General features: G+C 35.2%; 1 protein-coding gene across 4 annotated transcripts in view; it reads right to left on the bottom strand.

Annotated features, from left to right (window-relative positions):
- LRRC28 (leucine rich repeat containing 28) overlaps positions 1 to 20,892 on the bottom strand; it is a 196,309-nt gene that overhangs the window by 125,693 nt on the left and 49,724 nt on the right. For all 4 annotated transcript variants that reach the window (XM_001925096.7, XM_013993225.2, XM_021098403.1 and 1 more), the window contains 2 exons: positions 18,551 to 18,588; positions 17,817 to 17,954 (listed from right to left, as the gene is read on the bottom strand). In XM_001925096.7, coding sequence (XP_001925131.4) covers positions 17,817 to 17,954; positions 18,551 to 18,588 — 176 coding nt within the window. The remainder of the gene's footprint in view (positions 1 to 17,816; positions 17,955 to 18,550; positions 18,589 to 20,892) is intronic.

Raw genomic sequence — 20,892 nt, 5'->3', positions numbered from 1 at the left:
AATTAAAAAATACTTTGAGACAAATGAGAATGAAAATATAATCATCTAAAATCTACTAGGTACCACAAAAGCAGTTCTTAGAGGGAAGTTCATAGGGATACAGGCCTTCTTCAAAAAAGAAAAATCTCAAATCAACAACTTAACCTACCACCTAATAGAATTAGAAAAAGAAGAAAAACAGCAACAACAAAAAACCTAAAGTTAGTAGAAGGAAGGAAATCATAAAGATCAGAGAGAAAATCAATTAAATAGAGATTCAAAAACAAGAGAAAAAAAATCAATAAAACCAAGAGCTGGTTCATTGAAATGGTAAACAAAATTGACAAACCTCTCGTCACCCTTACCAAGAAGAGAGAACCCAAATAAATAAGAACTGAAAAAAACTCAATAGATACTGCAGAAATGATACTGTACATAGAAAATCCTAAAGATACTATCAGAAAACTACCAGAGTTCATCAATGCTTTTGGTAAAGTTGCAGGATACAAAATTAATACACAGAAATCTCTTGCATTTCTATATAGTACCAATGAAAGGATCAGTAAGAAAAATTTTAGAAACAATCCCATTTACTATCACATCAAAAAGAATAAAACGCCTAGGAATAAACCTACCTAAAGTGGCAAAAGACCTGTACTCTGAAAACTGTAAGATGTTGATAAAAGAAATCAAAGATGATACAAACAAATGAAGAGATATACCATGTTCTTGGATTGGAAGATTTGATACTGTCAAAACGACAATACTTCCCAAGGCAATCTACAGATTCAACACAATCTCTATTAAGTTATCAATGGCATTTTTCATAGATTCATTTTTTTGTTATCAATTCATTTTTTTCATAGGACAAAAAAATTTTAATTTGTATGGAAACAGAAAAAAACCGTAAGAGCCAAAGCAATCTTTTTTTTTTCTTTTTTTTTTAGGGCCAAACCCTCAGTATACAGAAGGTCCCAGGCTAGGGGTCAAATTGGAGCTGCAGCTGCCAACCTATGCCACAGCCACAGCAACGCCAGATCCAAGCTGTGTCTGTAACCTATTCCACACCTCACAGCAATGCCAGACCCTTAACCCACTGAGCGGGGCTAGGGATCAAACCTGTAACCTCATGGATACCAGTTGGGTTCATTATCTCTTGAGCTGCAAGGGAACTTCCCAAAGAAATCTTGAGGAAGAAAAATGGAGCTGAAGAAATCAAGTTCCCTGACTTCAGACTATACAGTAAAGCTACAGTAAATAAAAAAGTATGGGACTGGCATAAAAACAGAAATATAGTTCAATGGCACAGGACAGGTAGCTTATAAATAAACCCACTTATCTAGGGTCAATCAGTATATGTCAGAAGAGGCAAGAATATATAATAGAGAAAAGGTAGTTTCTTCAATAACTGGTGCTGGGAAAACTGGACAGCTACATGTAAAAGAATGAAACTAGAACATTCTCTAACACTATACACAAGTATAAACTCAAGATGGATTAAAGACCAAATGCAAGAGTGGATATTATAAAGCTTTTAGAGGAAAACATAGGCAGAACACCCTGACATAAATCACAGCAATATCTTTTTGGATCCACCTCCCTGTGTAATGAAAATAAAACCAAAAATAAACAAATGGAATCTAATTAAACTTAAAAGCTTTTGCATAGCAAAGGAAACCATAAAATAACAACAACAACAAAGACAACCCACAGAATGAGAGAAAATATGTGTGAACAAAAAGACCAACAAGGGATTAATCTCCAAAATATACAAACAGCTCATGCAGTTCAGTATCTAAAAACAAACCCAATTAAAAAGTAGACAGAAGATTTAAACAGAAATTTCTCCAAAGAAGATATACAGATAGCAAAAAGCACATTAAAAGATGCTCAACACTAATTACTAGAGAAATGCAAATTGAAACTACAGTGATGAAAATTCAAACGACAATATTACCTCACACCATTATCAAAATGTCTACTAACAATAAATGCTGGAGAACGTGTGGAGAAAAGGGAGCCCCTCTGCACTGTTGGTGGGAATGTAAACTGGTACAACCACTATGGAAAACTTAAAAATCTAATATAGAACAACCATATGATTGAGCAATCCAACTCATGGGAATCTATCTGGAGAAAACCATAATTCAAAAAATACACATAGTGCAATGTTCTTTGCAACACCATTTACAACAGACAAGACACTGAAGGAACCTAAACTATCCATTAACAGAGGAATGGATGAAGAAGAGGTGGTACGTGTAGGCAATGGAATACTACTCAGCCACAAAAATGAATGAAATAATGCCATTTGCAGCAAACGGATGGACCTAGAGTTTACCATACTAAGTGAAGTAAGTCAAAGACAAATATCATATGATATTGCTTATTTGTGAAATATAAAGAAATGATACAAATGAACTTATTTACAAAAAAGAAACAGACTCACAGACTTTGAAACAAATCTATGGTTATCAAAGGGGAAAGGGGGGGGACAGGTAAATTAGGTGTTTGGGATTAGCATATACACACAACTATATATAAAACGGATAATCAACAAGGACCTGCCATATAGCACAGGGAACTCTACTCAATGTTCTGTAATAACCTACATAGGAAAAGAATCTGAAAAGGAATGGATACAAGTATACTTAAAAGAAAGAAACCTGGGAACCCTAGTAGGAAAAGAAATGTAATTGATTTTATCTACTGTATATTTATAAAAGACCATCCATTTCTTTAGTAAAAACTTTTTTTTCCCCTGTACTGGTAGGTTTTTTTTTTTTTTTTTCCACCAACTAGGAAACTAAATAAAATAGAAAATCAATGAGAAAAAAAAAAAAAGAGTGTGTAAATGACTTTTCCCATCATAGCACATTTCTGTCTGTAAGCATATCTTGGAGATATTTTGGGTTCAGTTTCAGATCGTGGCAATAAAGTAAATGTTTCAATAAAAAAATACAATAGGAAGTAGTTTAAAGACATTATTAACTCATGCTAGAAACACAGTTACTGACATTGTCATAAGGTTTAAAAAGATTGTTGAGAAAACTTTTAAAAGGTGATATGGAGGGAAAATAGTTATGTATAGTTAGGTATACATCACACTTTGTTAAGTCAGTTCTAGATAATGCCTTTGAGATTAGGAATTTAAGCTCTACTTCTTGCTTTACCATTTATATGTCATAACTCTACAAGTGTTTCTGATTTGGAAGTAGAAATATTAGCTATGGATAGGAAATAAATAGACATAGAATGCAAATCTTCATCCCCTATCATGTCATTAGCAGCAGAAGGAAATTTTAAGGACTTTTTATAAAATCAAACCTGTTAGAGTCGGTATAAATTAAGCATGTTGGATATTTGTGAAAAAAGGTATATCAGAATCCATCAAGTTAAATCCTACCTACTATACGGATAAGAAAATGGAGAAGTAGCAATCATGTAACATTAATTTTACAGGCTTTTGTTTTATTAAAAGTCATAGTTTTATCAAAAGTTCCATGGAATTCAAGGCATAGGAAACTTAAATAGCTTTACCTATTAAGCTCAAAAGCAATTTCATAGGATATCATCGGCAAACCATGAACATTCAAATTATACATGGTGATTGGCACTTTAGAAAAAAAATTCTATGAAAGTACAGAATAGGTAAAATTATTACTAATTATTGATTGATGGATCTGATTTGATCCACTATATTAAGAACCTCAAAAGACAAAAGTATTAAACTTTCATTTTTCTTTAATTTTACATTAACAGTATTATATAGTCTATATTTAATATAACTTTCACTGAAAACAATATAAATGTTTGGTTCTTAAATTGCTAAATAATTTAGACATTTGATATGTGTACAATACATATTCAATTATGCCACTGGTCCATTTCACTTTAAGTGAAAGTCATGGAAATGTATCTCTGAAGACCCCTCTTGTCAGTATAAAAACAATATTCCATGTACACAACAGAATACTAGTGATTCTTCCTTCACTAGTTATGCACTAGTACAGAAAAACTCTCAGATTTTCAAGTGTATAGTATTCAGCCTCCTAGTGATACCAGGTATTAGAAGAACTGTACCATAAAATTCTTACCTTGGGTCTAGGGTATCTATAACAACATGCATAACTGTGTGTACTTTAAAAAATATCTTCCAATGTATATTTGCTCTGCTTTAAACATCTTTTTCAAATCATGTAAAGACGAAATCATAAGAATATTTCTTTGGGTACTCAACTGAAGGTTTATAATTAAAAATTTTAATCTCATTTTACTTGTAAGAAACTTGTACTTCCCTTCATAAAAAGTGTACATTTGTATCTTTAAAAGGGGTAAAAATGGATGAAGGAAAGAAAAATCCTGATTTCTACTACTCTAAACATCTATATATCTTTCAGCTATTTTTCCCAACAACTTTTGATAGTGACTATAAAATTATAACAAAAGCTATCCCATTTAAGGAAATTTGTTTTGTTTTGTTTTGTTTTTTTGTCTTTTTGCCTTTTCTAGGGCCGTTCCCACGACACATGGAGGTTCCCAGGCTAGGGGTCTAATCAGAGCTGTAGCCGCCAGCCTATGCCATAGCCACAATGCAGGATCCAAGCCACGTCTTTGACTTACACCACAGCTCACGGCAACGCCAGATCCTTAACCCACTGAGCAGACCAGGGATCAAACCTGCAATCTCATGGTTCCTAGTCGGATTCGTTAACCACTGAGCCACGACAGGAACTCCAAGGAAATTTGTTTTGTGTTAGCACCTAAAGTATGTGTAAATAAGATGACTTCTACAAAACCTACTGTTACACCTAAAAAAATAAATACTAAGACATTACTATTGGTGCTAGAAGTTCTAAAGTGATGAATACCAAACTTTTAAGAAAAAATTTTAAAAAGTCGTCAAAATACACCTGCCAGACTTTGATTCTCTTTCAGAAAAAGTCAAGAGCAGGTGTTTCAGCAGATCCCTCTAAGAGATAGGGGAGACATATAACCAATTAATGACATTTGCCACAAGCATTGAAGGGCATTCATCTGTTGAACCCTTTATCACTTCCAACAAAAACTCTGACTTCAAGTGTCCTCACCATCTTTTAAGTAAATACCCAATGAAAACTAAAACAGATTGCTTAAAAACTCAATGTATCTGCTTAAAATGTTGATTTTTCAAATGAAGTAGATTAAACAAAGAACTGATGCCAATTGCATATGGGGGCAGTAGGGAGTTTGGTAACAAACTAAATTTTGTTTATTTACTTCTCATTATATCAACCCTTGGCAAATAAAGCTTTTCATTCAGGAAAACAATCATTAATTTCAAAATTACTCATAAAATAGACAATCTAATTTAAAGTAAAACCTTTAACAAGATAAACATAATTTACAGATAAACACAAGCATGTTCAATAACATACGAAAAAATAAAACATTGAAGTTATTACTTTTTAAGAAATACCTAGTTTAGCACATCACCTACATTCTGCCAGTTAATTTTTATCCTTAATTATATTGACATGAAACCATAATTTTCCGTCTATGTCACAAAAAACAATATACTGAAATCAAAGTGGAAAATCAATTAAAGACTTTCCTAAGACCTTTCCTAAGACTGCTTACTAAATGCAATATGGCAAATCACTCATTAATATAATAAAGACACACTTAATATTTGAAAGCTCTTTAGTAAAGATGAACTATGAACCAAAGTTTTCCCAAGATATCAAAAGATATGACAGCAATTACTCCATGCCACCTCCAAAGTACTGCAAGTTGATTTAAATAACAATAACAATTCAATCTCTGAAATCCATTAATAGGTTGTGTCTAAGAAAACAAATTTTAAGAGTTCCTGTCGTGGCTCAGCAGTTAACGATTCTGACTAGCATCCATGAGGACGCAGGTTCAATCCCTGGCCTTGCTCAGTGGGTTATAGATCCAGCGTTGCTGTGAGCCATGATGTAGGCTGGCCTTGCTCAGTGGGTTACGGATCTAGTGTTTCTGTGAGCTGTGATGTAGGTTGCAGAAACGGCTTGAATCCTGAGTTGCTGTGGCTGTGGCAGAGGCTGGCAGCTAGAGCTCCAATCTGAACCTAGCCTGGGAATCTCCATATGCTGCAGGTGAGGCCCTAAAAAAGCAAAAAAAAAAAAAAAAAAAAAAGAAAAAAAGAAACAAAATAGATTCTGTAACTTCCCAAGAAAGTTTATTCCAGAGTTCCTGTTGTGGCTCAGTGGTTAATGACGCCAACAATTATCCACGAAGGATGCGGGTTTGATCCCTGGCCCGGCTCAGTGGGTTAAGGATCCGGCATTACTATGAACTGTGGGGTAGGTCACAGATGCTGCTCAGATCTGGTGTGGCTGGCAGCTGCAGGTCTGATTCAACCCTAGCCTTGGAATGTCCATATGCTGCGGGTGTGGCCCTAAAAAAGTCAAAAAAAAGAGAAAGTTTATTCCAAAAGATTAAAAACACTTCTATGTTCATCAGTTTTTTTTCCTTTTCCTAATTCCTGGTATTCATAATAAACAAATGGTTATGAACCCAATATGAGTTTCTATTCCAGCAACCACATGCTTTTGGCAAATTATTTCAATGAAAGGTTTTGTCCGGGGAAGTAATTTACCATATTTGTATTTTAGAAAGATAATCTTGGTAGCAACGTATAAAATAGACTATGAGATAGATCCATTTCAAATACAAAATGATAGAAAATATCCAACTCCAAGTCATTTGCTCCCAGATCATGTAAACATCAATTCAGTCCTTTGCACCACGCCTAACTTTTCCTTACGTTCTCTTCACTAATCTCAGTACTGTCTTTAAGGTTTCCACACAGCATCATGCCTGTAATAGACTATGGCGTAGAAATGAGCTGTGTACAGAAAGAGAAAAGCAGCAGCACTGCTTGTGAAGTGGATTTGGAAGTATTCCCCTTAAAAGATTTCAAATTAGATCACTGCTGTCATGATGTTAGCTGCTTTGAAATATTTTCACAGAAGAATTGTCCATGGAAAGGAATTCAACATGTCTTAGCCAGCAGTATGATTGATGGGAGAGGCTTTCTAAGTCTAAGGGACCGACTTTTCTCCTTTTGCCTTTTTTAAAAAAGTATCATCACAATGAACTTCTGTGTTACTGACATTTGGCAAGTTTTCCACCACTTCTCTTCACGCCTTTCCTAAAAAGGAGTACTTTTTGTATTTATTTGCACTGAGAAGGATACACGGTCCAGAAAACATTGTTTTTCTTTTAGAAGAATTTTAATGGTCATTTTTATTCTAAAACTTTTGCCCAATTCTCAAAACTTGTAGAAGCTTTTAAATACAATTTTAAAGTTTTAATTCTATTTGTAACCACATTTTACAATACGTAATAGTATTGATATTTTTTTCCTGAGGAATCTGTGTTTTATCTCTAGTATACCAAAAGTTTTATGTAAAAAATCTAAATAAAAAATCTATATGTTAATAAAAAGTTACTAATATGTATTTAACTACATAGTATACGGTTACTTTAAAGTTCTATATGTGCTACATAAAAAGACACTGAAAGAATAAATTCTCAACGTGAGTTTAGGACTCGGTCGACAATTTATTCAGTGGTCATCCAACAAGCTGAGGATAGGTAAATTGTTAATTTTTATCCCTCTATCCATTCGTTGTCAAATTGGGTATCTTTAAACACTTGGCACTATACCAAGATAATGGCCATCTATTAACACTCAATATTTCTTTCTCTCTCTTCTCTCTTCTTTGGAAATGCAGTTTAAGCTGCTAGATAATAAAATATTATAAGCTCCTTTAAAAAGCCTGGCTCTAGATTTTGTACATCTTCATCACTCCTATTTCCTCTAGTACACAGCATGATGTTTTGAACCATGCTCTTGAACTCAACATTAGACCAATGAGCACAGAGATTTCAGAATAATTTAGGTGGCAACAGGATAGATCTAAAAAGAGAAACTAAATTTCATTTCAATAAAGCAACAGAGGCTCAACTAGAGGAAAAATAAATTTGAAGAAAAAAATAATAAACCTGACCATAACTGAAGCCTGAGTTTTAGAGTAATTCATGCTAGTTATATGCAGTATATATTTCTTTGTGCATGCTTTTATCTATTAAAGTACAACAGAGATTGCTGTAATGTTTTCAATTTGGGCTAAAAATCCTTCCTTTTTTGGTATCCAAAACAACTTTTCAAGGATAAAAGTATTTCAAAAAAAACAAGCTGATTTATATGCCATATGCCAGATGTAAGCAACATCTTTTCTGACTCCTAGTTACATTTTGCTGTTGTTTGTTACCATAACCTTCTCTCATGGGAGTTCACAGAGTTTACGGTGAATCACAAAAGCATCAGGATTCTCTTAACAAGGGTTAGCTGGTTTTTCTGATTCTTCTAATATCCATTGGCCTCTGTTGTCTTTACCAAGGGTGAACACAAAGTATTTGGCAAGCAGCTCTGCACTGATGGAAATTTTTCTCCAGTAATCCTTTATTTGTAAGTGCATGGTATTTCTATTTAAAACAGGTCACATAATTTTACTTTTCTCTGGAAGAAAATTAAACTTACTCTAAAACAAATAATGTTATAGTTTTGATACTGGACCTAGGAGAAGGCAACATATAAATGTTTCAGTGGTATACAAGTCATACACACACACACACATATATAAAAGAATGCAGGTAAGCAATCAGATGAGAAATCAAAGAACATCTAACAGCACTTCCACTTCTAGATACGACAGGGTCACTGGATACCAGACTTGCCTCCTACCAAAATATAGCAATAAAAGTAGTCAAAAATATATGAGGCAACTGTTTTCAAGAAACAGACAAGAAACAAAGGACTTTAGTCACTGCAATAAGGGAAACACTCCTTATGTCCAAGTTGGACAAGACTTTCTGGGCCATACGAAAGGGAAGTGGAACCCAAGCAGAAACCTACAGTCTTACAGTGTTAAAAAGAATCAGGGATCACAGTTGGAGCGGCTGGAGCAGCTGGAAAATGCAGGACAGGGTACCAAAGAGGAAAAAGCTGTGAGAGGGTGAAAAGAGGTTTAATAAATAACATACTGGAGAGCAAAAAGTTGCTGGAGTAGAAGACAGATAAATAGGTATCATTTGACCTTTAGATTAGGAGAAAAAAATAATTTTTTAAAAAAGGACAAAGTCTAAGTGACCTGTGAAACATTATCAAATAATCTAATGTGTGTAACTGGAGTTCTTGAAAGAAAAAAAAAAGTGAGGCAGAAAAATATATAAAGGAAAAAATAACAAGAGTTCCCATTGTGGCACAGCAGAAACGAATCCAACTAGTATCCATGAGGATTCAGGTTCAATTCCTGGCCTTGTTCAGTGGGTCTAGGATCTGGTGTTGCTGTGAGCTGTGGTGTAGGTCACAGAAGTGGCCTGGATCCTACATTACTGTGGCTGTGGTGTAGGCCAGCAGCTGTAGCTCCGATTCAACCCCTAGCCTGGGACAGCCGTGGGTGCAACCCTAAAAAGCCAAAAAAAAAAAAAAAAGCCAACAGAAAACTTTCCAATTTAGGAATCAAGAAAAGCCCATGCAGGAAAAATATTTTAAAAATCCTACATCATGGCACATCATAGACAAACTGCTAACACCAAAGGTAAAGAGAAAATTTTTAATGTAGTTATATAGAAAAAGACATATACAAGGTAACAATGATACAATGATTGCAAATGACTTCTCATTACAAATGGAAGGTCACCTTTAAAAGCACTTTAAAAATAATCCTGTCAACCCAGAATCCTATATCCCGAGAAAATATCTTTCAAAGTTAAAGGTGAAAAAAGGATATTTTCACATAAAGAGAAACTAACATAGTTCACTGCCAGTAGACCTGCACTATAAGAAATATTAAAGAAAGTGCTTTAGGCTGAAGAGAAATGATACCAAATAAAAAAGAGATCTAAAGTAAGGAATGAAGAGTACAGGAAATGGTAAATATATGGGCCACACCTGCAGCATATGGAAGTTCCCAGCTAAGGGTTGAATCAGAGCTGCAGCTGCAGCTGCCAGCCTAGGCCACAGCCACAGCAACATGGGATCTGAGCCACGTCTGGGACCTACACCACTGCGCACAGCAACACTGGATCCTTAACCCAGTGAGAGAGGCCAGGGATAGATCCCACATCTTCATAGATACTAGCTGGGTTTGTTTCCACTGAACCGCAATAGGAATCCCAAAGAATATCTCTTTTAAAAAGTTATTGTTATTTCCTTTAAAGAAAACTTACTGTTGCAAAATAAACATTATATTGTAGGGTTTATAATGTATGTAAAAATAAAATATGTAATACAAAAACACAAAAGAAGGAGGGTAAATGGAAGTTCACTATTGGAAGGTTCTTATAATTTATATTAAGTGGTATAATATCATAAGTAAATTATAATAAGTTTAGGGTGCATATTATAAACTCTAAAGAAAAGCCAATAGAGCAAATAATGGAACACTAAAACATATTAAAATAATCCAAAAGAAGACAGAAGGAGGTAGAAAAAGAAAGGTGGAATAACAAAACCAATTGTGGTAGACTATGAGGAGGAGAACTTACTTCCAATAATAAAACAGAAAGTCAAAAAGATTTCTCACTTAAACCCTAACTATTAAAAGAAGTTGGGTAAGCTATGCAATCATAGTTTTTAAAATCTGTCAGGCTAAGGACACCAAAAAATCTGAATCAACTCCAAGAAGTGATAAGCATATTTTATAAGAGAAGAGATGCCCAGCGCCTATCACCCTTGACTGAAACAGGAGGACGAGGAATCTACCACAGATAAGGGTTAAAGAGAAACCAGTCTAACTTTGAAGGGCTATGTGTGGACTGGCATACTAGCACAAAATTCAGAGGAGCCCCCAACACAGCAATTGTATGAACTACCAGGCCCCAAATACATACACATACACACACACACACACACACTTTCCCACTAGTCTTCGCCAAAAATGGGGGCAAGAGAAGAGTGCTGAGATAGTCTCCCCAAAGTCCTCTAGACTTTGACCTAAGGAAGACTTGAGGATTGGGAGATAACAGGAAAACTAAGAAAAACTTCACAGAGGCAAGACCCACCTTTGCAGAGTACAGGGCAGCCATACCATAGGCCAACACAGCAACAGGGCTAGAAGAACTCTCGAGGCACAGAAAGAAAGGAGCAGAACTAGAGAGCAAAGAGAATCTTCAGCAACCTAAAGCTGGCCTCTGGTTTGTAAAGAGGGAAGATATCTTCTATGATTCAAAAAGATTTGGAATAGTCCATGAATACATCAGAAGGTGCTCAACACCATTAGTCAAGAGGGGAAGACAAATTCAATGAAATACAAATTAAAACAATGCAATACAATTTCCCAAGCATTAGTACAAAGCCAAAAACAGACAATACCAAATAGGAGCAAAGATGCAAAGCAACTAGAATTCTCATATTATTTCTGAGAGAAGTGTAAAATGATATAACCACTTTAAAAACTGCTGGGCAATTTGTTACGAAGTTAAAGATATACCTTACATTATGAATCACACACACATTTCCACTCCTAGGTATTTACCCAAGAGAAATGAAAACACATATCCATAGAGTCTTATACAAGAATGTTTATACTGGTTTTATTGATAATAGCCCAAAGCTAGAAAAAATTGACATGTCCATCGAGAGAAATAAACTATAAACTATATACTTATACAATGGTATTCTACACTGCAATAAAAAAGAATTAACTACTGATACATACAACAACATGGATGCACCTCAAAACCATTTTTTTTTTCTCTTTTTATGGCCGCACCTGTGGCAAATGGAAGTTCCCAGCTAGGGATTAAATGAGAGCTACAGCTGAGGCCTATGCCACAGCCATGGCCAACACTGGATTTGAGCCGCATCTGCGACCTACACCACAGCTTACAGCAAAACCAGATCCTTGACCCACTGAGCTAGGCCAGGGATCATACCTACATTCTCAGAGACAACATTGGGCCCTTAACTGGCTGAGCCACAACAGGAACTCCTTGAAACCATTACCTTGAGTGCAAGAGGTCAGACATAGAGAACATACTATATGGTCTCATTTATGTTATTTTCACCAACAATTGAAATTAATCTACGGTGAGAGAAACCAAAAGACAGTTTGCTTAAAGCAGACAGACTGATTGACTGGGATCAATCAATTGGCATAAGAGAATTTTCTGGGCTTATGGAAATAGTCTATATCTTAAATAACATGGGTATATACATTTGTCAAAACTTAGAATTATATCCTTATGCATTTCACTGTCTGTAAATTTTAATTGTATACTTATGCATCTCACTGTCTGTACTTCCATTTAAAAAACCTTCAAGGGGGGACAAAAATAAGAAGAACAAAATTAAAAGAAAATCACATGAGAGGAGAAAGGCATAATAATTGTTATAGTTAGGTACTGGGTATATGAGGGCTTATTATTCTATTCTGTTGACTTTTGTGTTTAAAATTTATAGTAATAAAAGGGGTTTTAAAAAGAAAGGCAACTGGAATAATAACATATTGTATATTTGAAATTTGCCCAGAGAGTAGATTTCAAATCTTCTTACATACATGCGACACACACAGGCAAGGTGACTGGAGGTGATAAATATGTTAATTCGTTTGTAGTAACCATTTTACAATATATACATATGTCAAAATATCACATTGTATACTTTAAATATAATTTTTACATGTGAAAAATGAAAATTAAAAATAAGATTTTAAATATCAGTTTTTTAGAAAAGCCAAAATATTCATTTAACCTTTTCTGTGTGATATTTTAATATAAACACAGAGCATTCACTGCCAAATAAAATACAAAGTTACCGGAAAAGGGGAGAGGGGCTAGATCTGCTCAGAAAAATAGTACTTCAAGGTTCTATCTTTCTTACACTATAGACTACTATTTCAGTAACTTTAGCCAGAAGATTTTTTCGGTGGCAGCGGTGGGGTGATTATTTATTCATCTTAGAACCAAGCTAAACCCAAATTATTAAATTAGTCTTATCTTTCAGGTTGGGGTGTATAAGCCAAGTCAGAAGATTTTTTTTTTTTTTTTTTTTTTTTTTTTTGTCTTTTTGCCATTTCTTGGGCTGCTCCCGCAGCACATGGAGGTTCCCAGGCTAGGGGTCCAACCAGAGCTGTAGCCACCAGCCTATGCCAGAGTCACAGCAACGCGGGATCCCGAGCCGCGTCTGCAACCCACACCACAGCTCACGGCAACGCCGGATCCTCAACCCACTGAGCAAGGCCAGGGATCAAACCCACAACCTCACTGTTCCTAGTCGGATTCGTCAACTAGTGCGCCACAACGGGAACTCCCCAAGTCAGATTTTTAAAGCAGATGTACAAAGCCCCTTTCTCCACCCATGGCCCATGATGTCTGGAGCTTGTCAGAGCTATCACCGAGGTATACCACTTCAGTGTTCTTGGCCCAGTATCCCTATCATTGTGGCTGAGGCCTTGTCATAAAGTGCAAAAGGCTGCTGCTCTGCTTGCGTATACACAGGTGCAGCATTCCAGAAGTCAGAGAATTAATACCCACCCTTTCACCCAAGCAACTCTCAACCAATCATTTCTGGAAGCTGAGGTTTAAATACTCTAGCTCTTTCAGCATTTGAGTGGGATGATTCTGAGGGATGTGCAAGTTGCACACTGTGGTAACTGATGTAGGAGTGTAGAGTATGCCACCCCAAAATATGCCATTCTGGCATACTGATTATTTTAAGTTAAAGGCATGAAAAACTGCAGATGAAAGAAAGGCACTCTAACCTTCCTTCCTCCTAAAAGGAGGAGATAAAATTCTCATACGAAAGGTGCCACCCCCAAGCTGGGAGGAAGGAAGACATTCTTATCACCAGACACAAGCAGCTGAGGCCAAGGGGAATCTGCACAAACTTCATTAAACCAAACCTTATCTTCTAAGTCACTTTCCACAACTAACTGCCCTCACCCAAATTCCTTTGTCTTACACATTTTCACAATTTAATATGCTTTGTCCAATCTAGTATGTAAGTGTTTTGGTCTAACTGCTTCTTCGTGTCTTCATTTCTTATGAAGGCTCCTGTGTACATGTAAAAATTACTAAACAAAATTTGTATATTTTCTCCTGTTAATCTGTCTTCGGTTAATTCAGGCCAGCTAAGGAGCCTAAGTGGCTTAATTACATTCTTTAAAGGCTGACTCACATTTCTATACCCCGTCACCACTTCACATCAATGTTCTCTGTACCTCCCCCAAATTACTTGTACAAAAGAAGACATCTAATAGAAAGGGTGCAAAGTACACTCTAAAAAGGAAAAAAATAGGTGACAGAATGAATCATTTCACAGACATACTCCTGGTCATGCTGTTACTAAACCTTGACTTCCCACTATCATAAGAGCTTTTGCAATTTTTTCTTTTTTTTTTTGCTATTTCTTGGGCCGCTCCCGCGGCACATGGAGGTTCCCAGGCTAGGGGTCAAATTGGAGCTGTAGCCACCGGCCTACGCCAGAGCCACAGCAACGCGGGATCCAAGCCGCGTCTGCAACCTATACCACAGCTCACGGCAATGCCGAATCGTTAACCCACTGAGCAAGCACTGAGCAAGGGCAGGGATCGAACCCGCAACCTCATGGTTCCTAGTCGGAGTCGTTAACCACTGCGCCATGACGGGAACTCCCCGAGCTTTTGCAATTTCAAAGCAGAACAGTCATATACACAGGAAAGTTCAATATACAATTAATCCTATATCGCCAGGCTGATTTAAGCCTTCGGAACAGCTGTGTTACATGGAGATCTTTTAGTGACAATTCATAGAAGCCAACTAGAGCTAGCTTAAGCACAAAGTCTACGGGCCTTAAGAATAGAATCCGTGATTGGGAAATTAAAAAAAACTTAGGAAGTCTCTGCCTCCGTTTTTCTAATCATCTGCTTCATCTCTCTTTCCTTGATTCCCAGTTCACATGGCTACTACCTGACCTACAAGATTACACAGTGTTGTGCAGAAGCCCAGGAAGAAAGAGAGCCTGATTTTCTTTTTTGGCCTCCTCTGAGCTCTCTTGCTCCTTTCCTTCTCCCTGACCAGTCTTTCAAAATTCCCAGGGAAAGAACTGGTCCTGCTTGGGTCAGGTACCTACCTACACAAGGACCAATTATGGAGAGAAAGCAATGTCACAAGATAAAAAAATGACAGTACTCCGCAATCCAACATAATGGAGGAAAGGGACAGTCCCAAAGAATGGATATCGGTAAACAACCAAGAGAATCAACCATGAGTCATTATGGATCTGTTTGAGAAACTGTTAAAAACACTGAAAGTTCTTCACAGCAATATGTACAATTTGTAGAGACAAACTGTCTGTACAATTCAAGGGCATTCATGAAACCCCTATAATCAATTCTTAGATCCTAATTTTAAAACTCTCAATTATTCATCTAGGTATTTTGAGTGTTTCAAATTTTTCAAATATTGCTCTTAAAATTTCAAACCTTAAATACTGGCTGAAATTATATTCAAAGGTTTTTCAACCACAAAAAAATACATATAATAAAATGTTAACACTTTCATAGGAATGTAATATGTAAGAAGTCTATACCCATAGCATGGACTAGGTAGAAGAAGCTAACAATCAGACACCAACTGGGGCCTGCCGTCATCAAATAGAGACTACGTGGCAGTCCCTCCCATTTTTCACTACAGTTAGAATACTTTTCCATGGTATGTCCCCAAACACACTTAGGGAGATGTGTACCTAGACCTCATCTCATTAAATCATAAACCTGAAATTACCTCATAAAGAGATATATAAAGTGAATCAAAAAATTAGTAAGCTCTAGCCCACTGCTATTCATGATGGCCTAGAAAAAAAAATACATGTAGCTTAATCAAGAGTCTACTCAAAATACATAGCTATTACTGTATGTAACTTTACTCAAAACAAGCAAAATCAAACACAATCAACAGAAATAAGCTAGGGAAATAAAATCAGAAGCAAATGCCTCAAGTCTATTATGAAACAAATCAGATATAAATTAAAAGTTATATTAGTCAGGAAACCTATATCCTTCACTGGTTTTTAGGAAGCAGTCAATGACATTAGTAGGACATCCTTAACCTCTGAGAGTATATAATGGAAGGAAATGGCCACAAAATTACCACAAAATGCTCTTACATGACAGGAAAAGACAGAAGAATGGAACACAAAAAACAATACTTTACCAGAGTTGTATTACTCATACATTCTTTAAACGTATAGAAAACGGAGCCTTATGAATATTATATTCATGCATTTTGATTCTATAATATAGCATATTTTATAATACAAAAATACTGTGAAAATCTCATGCATTATCTTTGCTGATCCACTTTCTACACTATCTCCAAAAGAGAATCTAGTTTCCTGAGTATGTGAGTACATAAATTGGATGAAAGCTAGAATGATGAAACACCACTGAGCTTGATTACATACAATAAAATTTAAAGGAAAGATCATAATCCTACAGCATGTTGACATTTTTTGTATCAAGTATAGTTGGAAAAAGTAAGAAACTCATAATATGAGGTTAAGAAAGTTTTTTAAGAAGAGTCAATTGTTACTATCATTTTTGTAAACAATTTGAATCTATCAGCACATAAAACCTAAATATTAATCAGCTACTATATTTCATTTAGAAATTTCTGCACCAGAAAAATGTTGGAGAAAGTATTTTTTTTTAATTATAAATTCATTCATGAATTTAACATGAGTAGTGTTTAACAATTTCAGGTGACACTGAAGTTCTATGACAGATAGCAATTTGTAATTTTGGTTGAGTTACATATTTCACTTGGATACACTAAAAGGTGATATTCCTGAGTTACTTGGTAGAAATAATCCCAGCCAATATGAGTGACATTTATATTTTTTTCTGCTCACTTTTGGGTTTGTTTATTTGTTTGTTGTTGGCCATAGCTGTGGCATGTGGAAGTTCCTAGGCCAAAGTGTGAACCCGTGCCACAGTAGTGACCTGAGCCACTACAGTGACAATGCTAGATCCTTAACTCAATATGCCACATAGGGACTCCATTTTTTGGCTTATTTTTGAATGCAGAGTAACTTTCATGTAATACCTGAAGCAGAAGTGTTTTTTTTTTTTTTTTAATCAATTTCCTTTTTTTTTTTTCCCCAAAACATGGCAAATGATATAGGACAGTGGAATCTGCAAATATGAGGGTTCACAAAGGAAGGTCTCTGAATGCCCCTGGAAAAAAAGTCAAAGGGTTTAATGGTAGCTCAGGAGAATGTAAGATTTCGGTACTGTTTATAGGCACATCACAATCTAATAGGATGATTGGTATGCAGAATTGACAATTAATTCTAGGACTCAAACTTAAATTCTGCTACTAAATTTTAGTATGATTTCATGTTAAATCAAAGTTAATGTTCATCTTTTACTTCACTACAGAATAAGAAAAAATACTGCATGTTCTGCCTTTTGGATACTAAAATGTAGCATGCAAAGCTCATAAAAATTGTCTAACATGAAATTCATAACCGAAGTAGCTTTTGGTACAAATATTTCACCAGGGCAATGATTTGAAAGGGCACCTCTTGCAATGCAGAACTGTCGTAATTGTAGCTCAAAAACATAAATGACACCTTCCTATGTTTGCATCAGGAAAAGACTCTTAGTCACATTTCATCGACTTTCCAGTGTCATCCCCAAACAAATGGACAATTAAATACTTACATACATATGCAAAGCCCACTGCCTACACACAAAGAGAAATACTAATAAAAACAGATTTGTAATAGACAAGAAACGTGTGTGCTTATAGATTATGATTACCTGGAGGTAGGAATTGCAGTTGGTTATTAGCTAGTCGAAGATGACGTAAAGCTCTCAGACGACCAATTTCTGGGCAAACAATTTCTAAGGCATTGTCACTAAGATCCAAACACTGTAGCTTTATAAGGGACCCAATTGCTTCAAGAGAAAAGAATGGTAAAAGCAAATTAATTTGACACAAGTGTTAAGGCAAACCCTTAATGCAAGTACTTCAAGTTTAAATATTTTACTACTTAATATCCCTGTCTCCGGAGCTGACATAGTAGTAAAAACATATTATCAAATTAAATTTTATGAAGTGAAAACACTTCTGTCTCAAAATAATATGTAATAAATTTTTAAAAAGGCACAAATAAAAATGTTAAAACAGTGTAAAAAATTGCTTGAATTAATAATTCATGAAATGATACCTAATGTCTTTTATCTAACCAAAATGCTTAACTGGATTCATTAAGCTTGAAGTTATCAGTTTATTATCTACCTAATGACAGTTTATCTGATAATAATTTCCCTAACCATTATAACCATTTCAGACTTGTTACTAAATTTAATCATAACTGTTAACTGAACTTACTAATTAGAGGGAAAAAATTTTTTGAAACTAATAATGATGCTTCGTAATTAAAATTCCCTATTATGCCAACCAAAATATTTAAAGAAACAATCTGTTCTATTATTATAAAGCACAGCTTAACCTATAGCATCTCCCAACTAAAAACTGGAAGAGCACTCACCTTCCGGAACCACAACTATGTTATTTGAGTGCAGATACCTAGAGGAAAAAAGGAAAAAAAAAAAAATCTGTTATCATTCAGTATTTCTGCTAAACAATCACTTTGTAAAATGTGCACTTAGAGATTTATCAAATATAAAGGAATGAGACTTACTTTCATACACTGCTCTAAATGCATATCACAAAATGGTCATCACAGATAATACTATTGAGAATAACACTATATGTTAGAATTGCAAATATTAAAACTATCTGCTGATTTAGTTGCTTTTAAAAATAAAAGTATGTACAATAAATATTTTTCAACCTCATAAAACAAATTACCAGTTTCCCTAGTTTATTTTAAATTATCCAAGTTTTCAGAAAAGCACTGATTATATAAAGAAAAAACCAACACCTATTGGGTAAAAGAAAATGCAAACTTTTAGTTTCTAAAGGGTAACTTCATAAAATAATCAAATCAAAGATATTTCAAGCCAGCATGGAGAACCAAGAATGGAAAGAGAGACTATGCATCATTTATGGTTATCTGTAGAAATACCCAACTGTCAAGGTACAGAATTTACTTCACAGCAAAAGAAATTTTGAAAATAAGAAATCAAATTCTTGTCTTAAAAAAAAAAGTCTATCCAACTGACAAGCCCAGGCAAGCCTAAGTGAATAACACTTTTCCCAATGAAGCATCTTTAGCACTCTCTGGTGGAGACTTCATGCAATCAGCAGCAGCAAACTATTCAGAGCAAAAAACTACAGTGACCAATGAAAATCATATAGGAAAAATTTAAAAAAATAAACTTACATCATTATTTTTAAGACCATATAACTAGATTTTGACAAATTATTTTCAAACCTGTCTTATTTACTATACCTCATAATTAATCTGCATATAGTATTTTTTAAATAGAATTAAAATTTTTCTTCTATATCTGTAAGCCTAATATCTAATGTGAAAATGTCAATTCTAGGAGTTCCATGGTGACTCAGAGGATTAAGGATGCAGTGTTGTCACGGCTATGGCTCAGGTCACTGCTATGGCTGACCTGGGAACTTTCACCTGCATTGGGAAAAGCCAAAAAAATTAAAAATAAAAAAATTGAACCAAATTGGAGTTCCCTTGCAGTGCTATGGGTTAAGGATATGGTGATGTCACTGCAGAGGTGCAGGTTGCTGCTGCATAGGTTTGATCTCTGGCCCAGGAACTTCTACATGTTGCAGGTAGGGCCAAAAAAACAATAATAATGTCAGTGACACAGAATAAGAAAGATACAAAATTTAATGAATTTAAGACCTTCATATGCTAGATTAAATCAATTCTGTGTAGGTATTAACTTGCTAAGCCTAATACAATTTAGACAATTACACCATATATTTTATTCCTTGCTTTGGGTATATGAAATGCTTCCATATTTTAAAATCAATATTCTTTAAACATTACTTTTAGGAAGGAATACCTAACTACTTTATCATATTACTCTAAATATTATTTATGCCAAAATGCTATATGTCTATATATAAATAAGTGTATACATACACAAACATACACACACACACACACACACACACACTTGCATTTATTACACTAAAGGCAGGGTGCCCAGACACCAAAATAAAAAATTTTTTGGTTATCCACACAATATCTGCCTCAATTCAAATTCTACCTATAAAAAAGGCCAAATCAAAATATGAATTATGGAGTTCCCACTGGGGATCAGCAGGTTAAGAATCTGACATAGTGTCCTTGAGGATGGGGGTTTAATCTTTGGCCTCTCTCAGTGGGGTAAGGATCCAGCATTGCCACAAGCTGTGCTGTAGGTTACAGATGTGGCTTGGATCCAGTATTGCTGTGGCTGTAGTGTAGGCCTGTGTCAGTTTCTTAGTTTTGACAAATGTTCCATGGAATTGTAAGATGTTAACAACAAGAACTAGGCAAACTAGAACACTGTACTATCTTTACAACTTTTCTGTAGATACAAAATTGTTCCAAAGTAAAATGGTAATTTAATTTTTTTTTTTTAAATGAAAACAACAGGACTTTTACTTCCAGCCATGATGGACAGGGACCAGATTTCCACAACTGCTATAAGCAACAAGAAGACTAGATGGAATTCATGAAACAATTATTTTCAGATATTGACAAGTGGCAACTAGTACCATGTTCCCTGAGAGAGAAGAAACAAGTGAGGTGATACACAATGTCCACAGCTTTATGCCTGGAGGCAAACTGTGGACTCTGGCACAGGAATGGGATCCCAAACAAAAAATGAAAGTCTCACTGAGTTATGAAGACACATATCAGGATTCAGGAAACCTGAGGCAGCTTGAAGTTGTAGGGTACAGTTCTGG

The sequence above is a fragment of the Sus scrofa genome, chromosome 1 (assembly GCF_000003025.6).
Source record: "Sus scrofa isolate TJ Tabasco breed Duroc chromosome 1, Sscrofa11.1, whole genome shotgun sequence".
In the NCBI taxonomy this organism is placed as follows: domain Eukaryota; kingdom Metazoa; phylum Chordata; class Mammalia; order Artiodactyla; family Suidae; genus Sus; species Sus scrofa.
The sequence above is the reverse complement of the archived record's forward strand: the minus strand, read 5'-3'. Positions and strand labels throughout refer to the sequence as shown.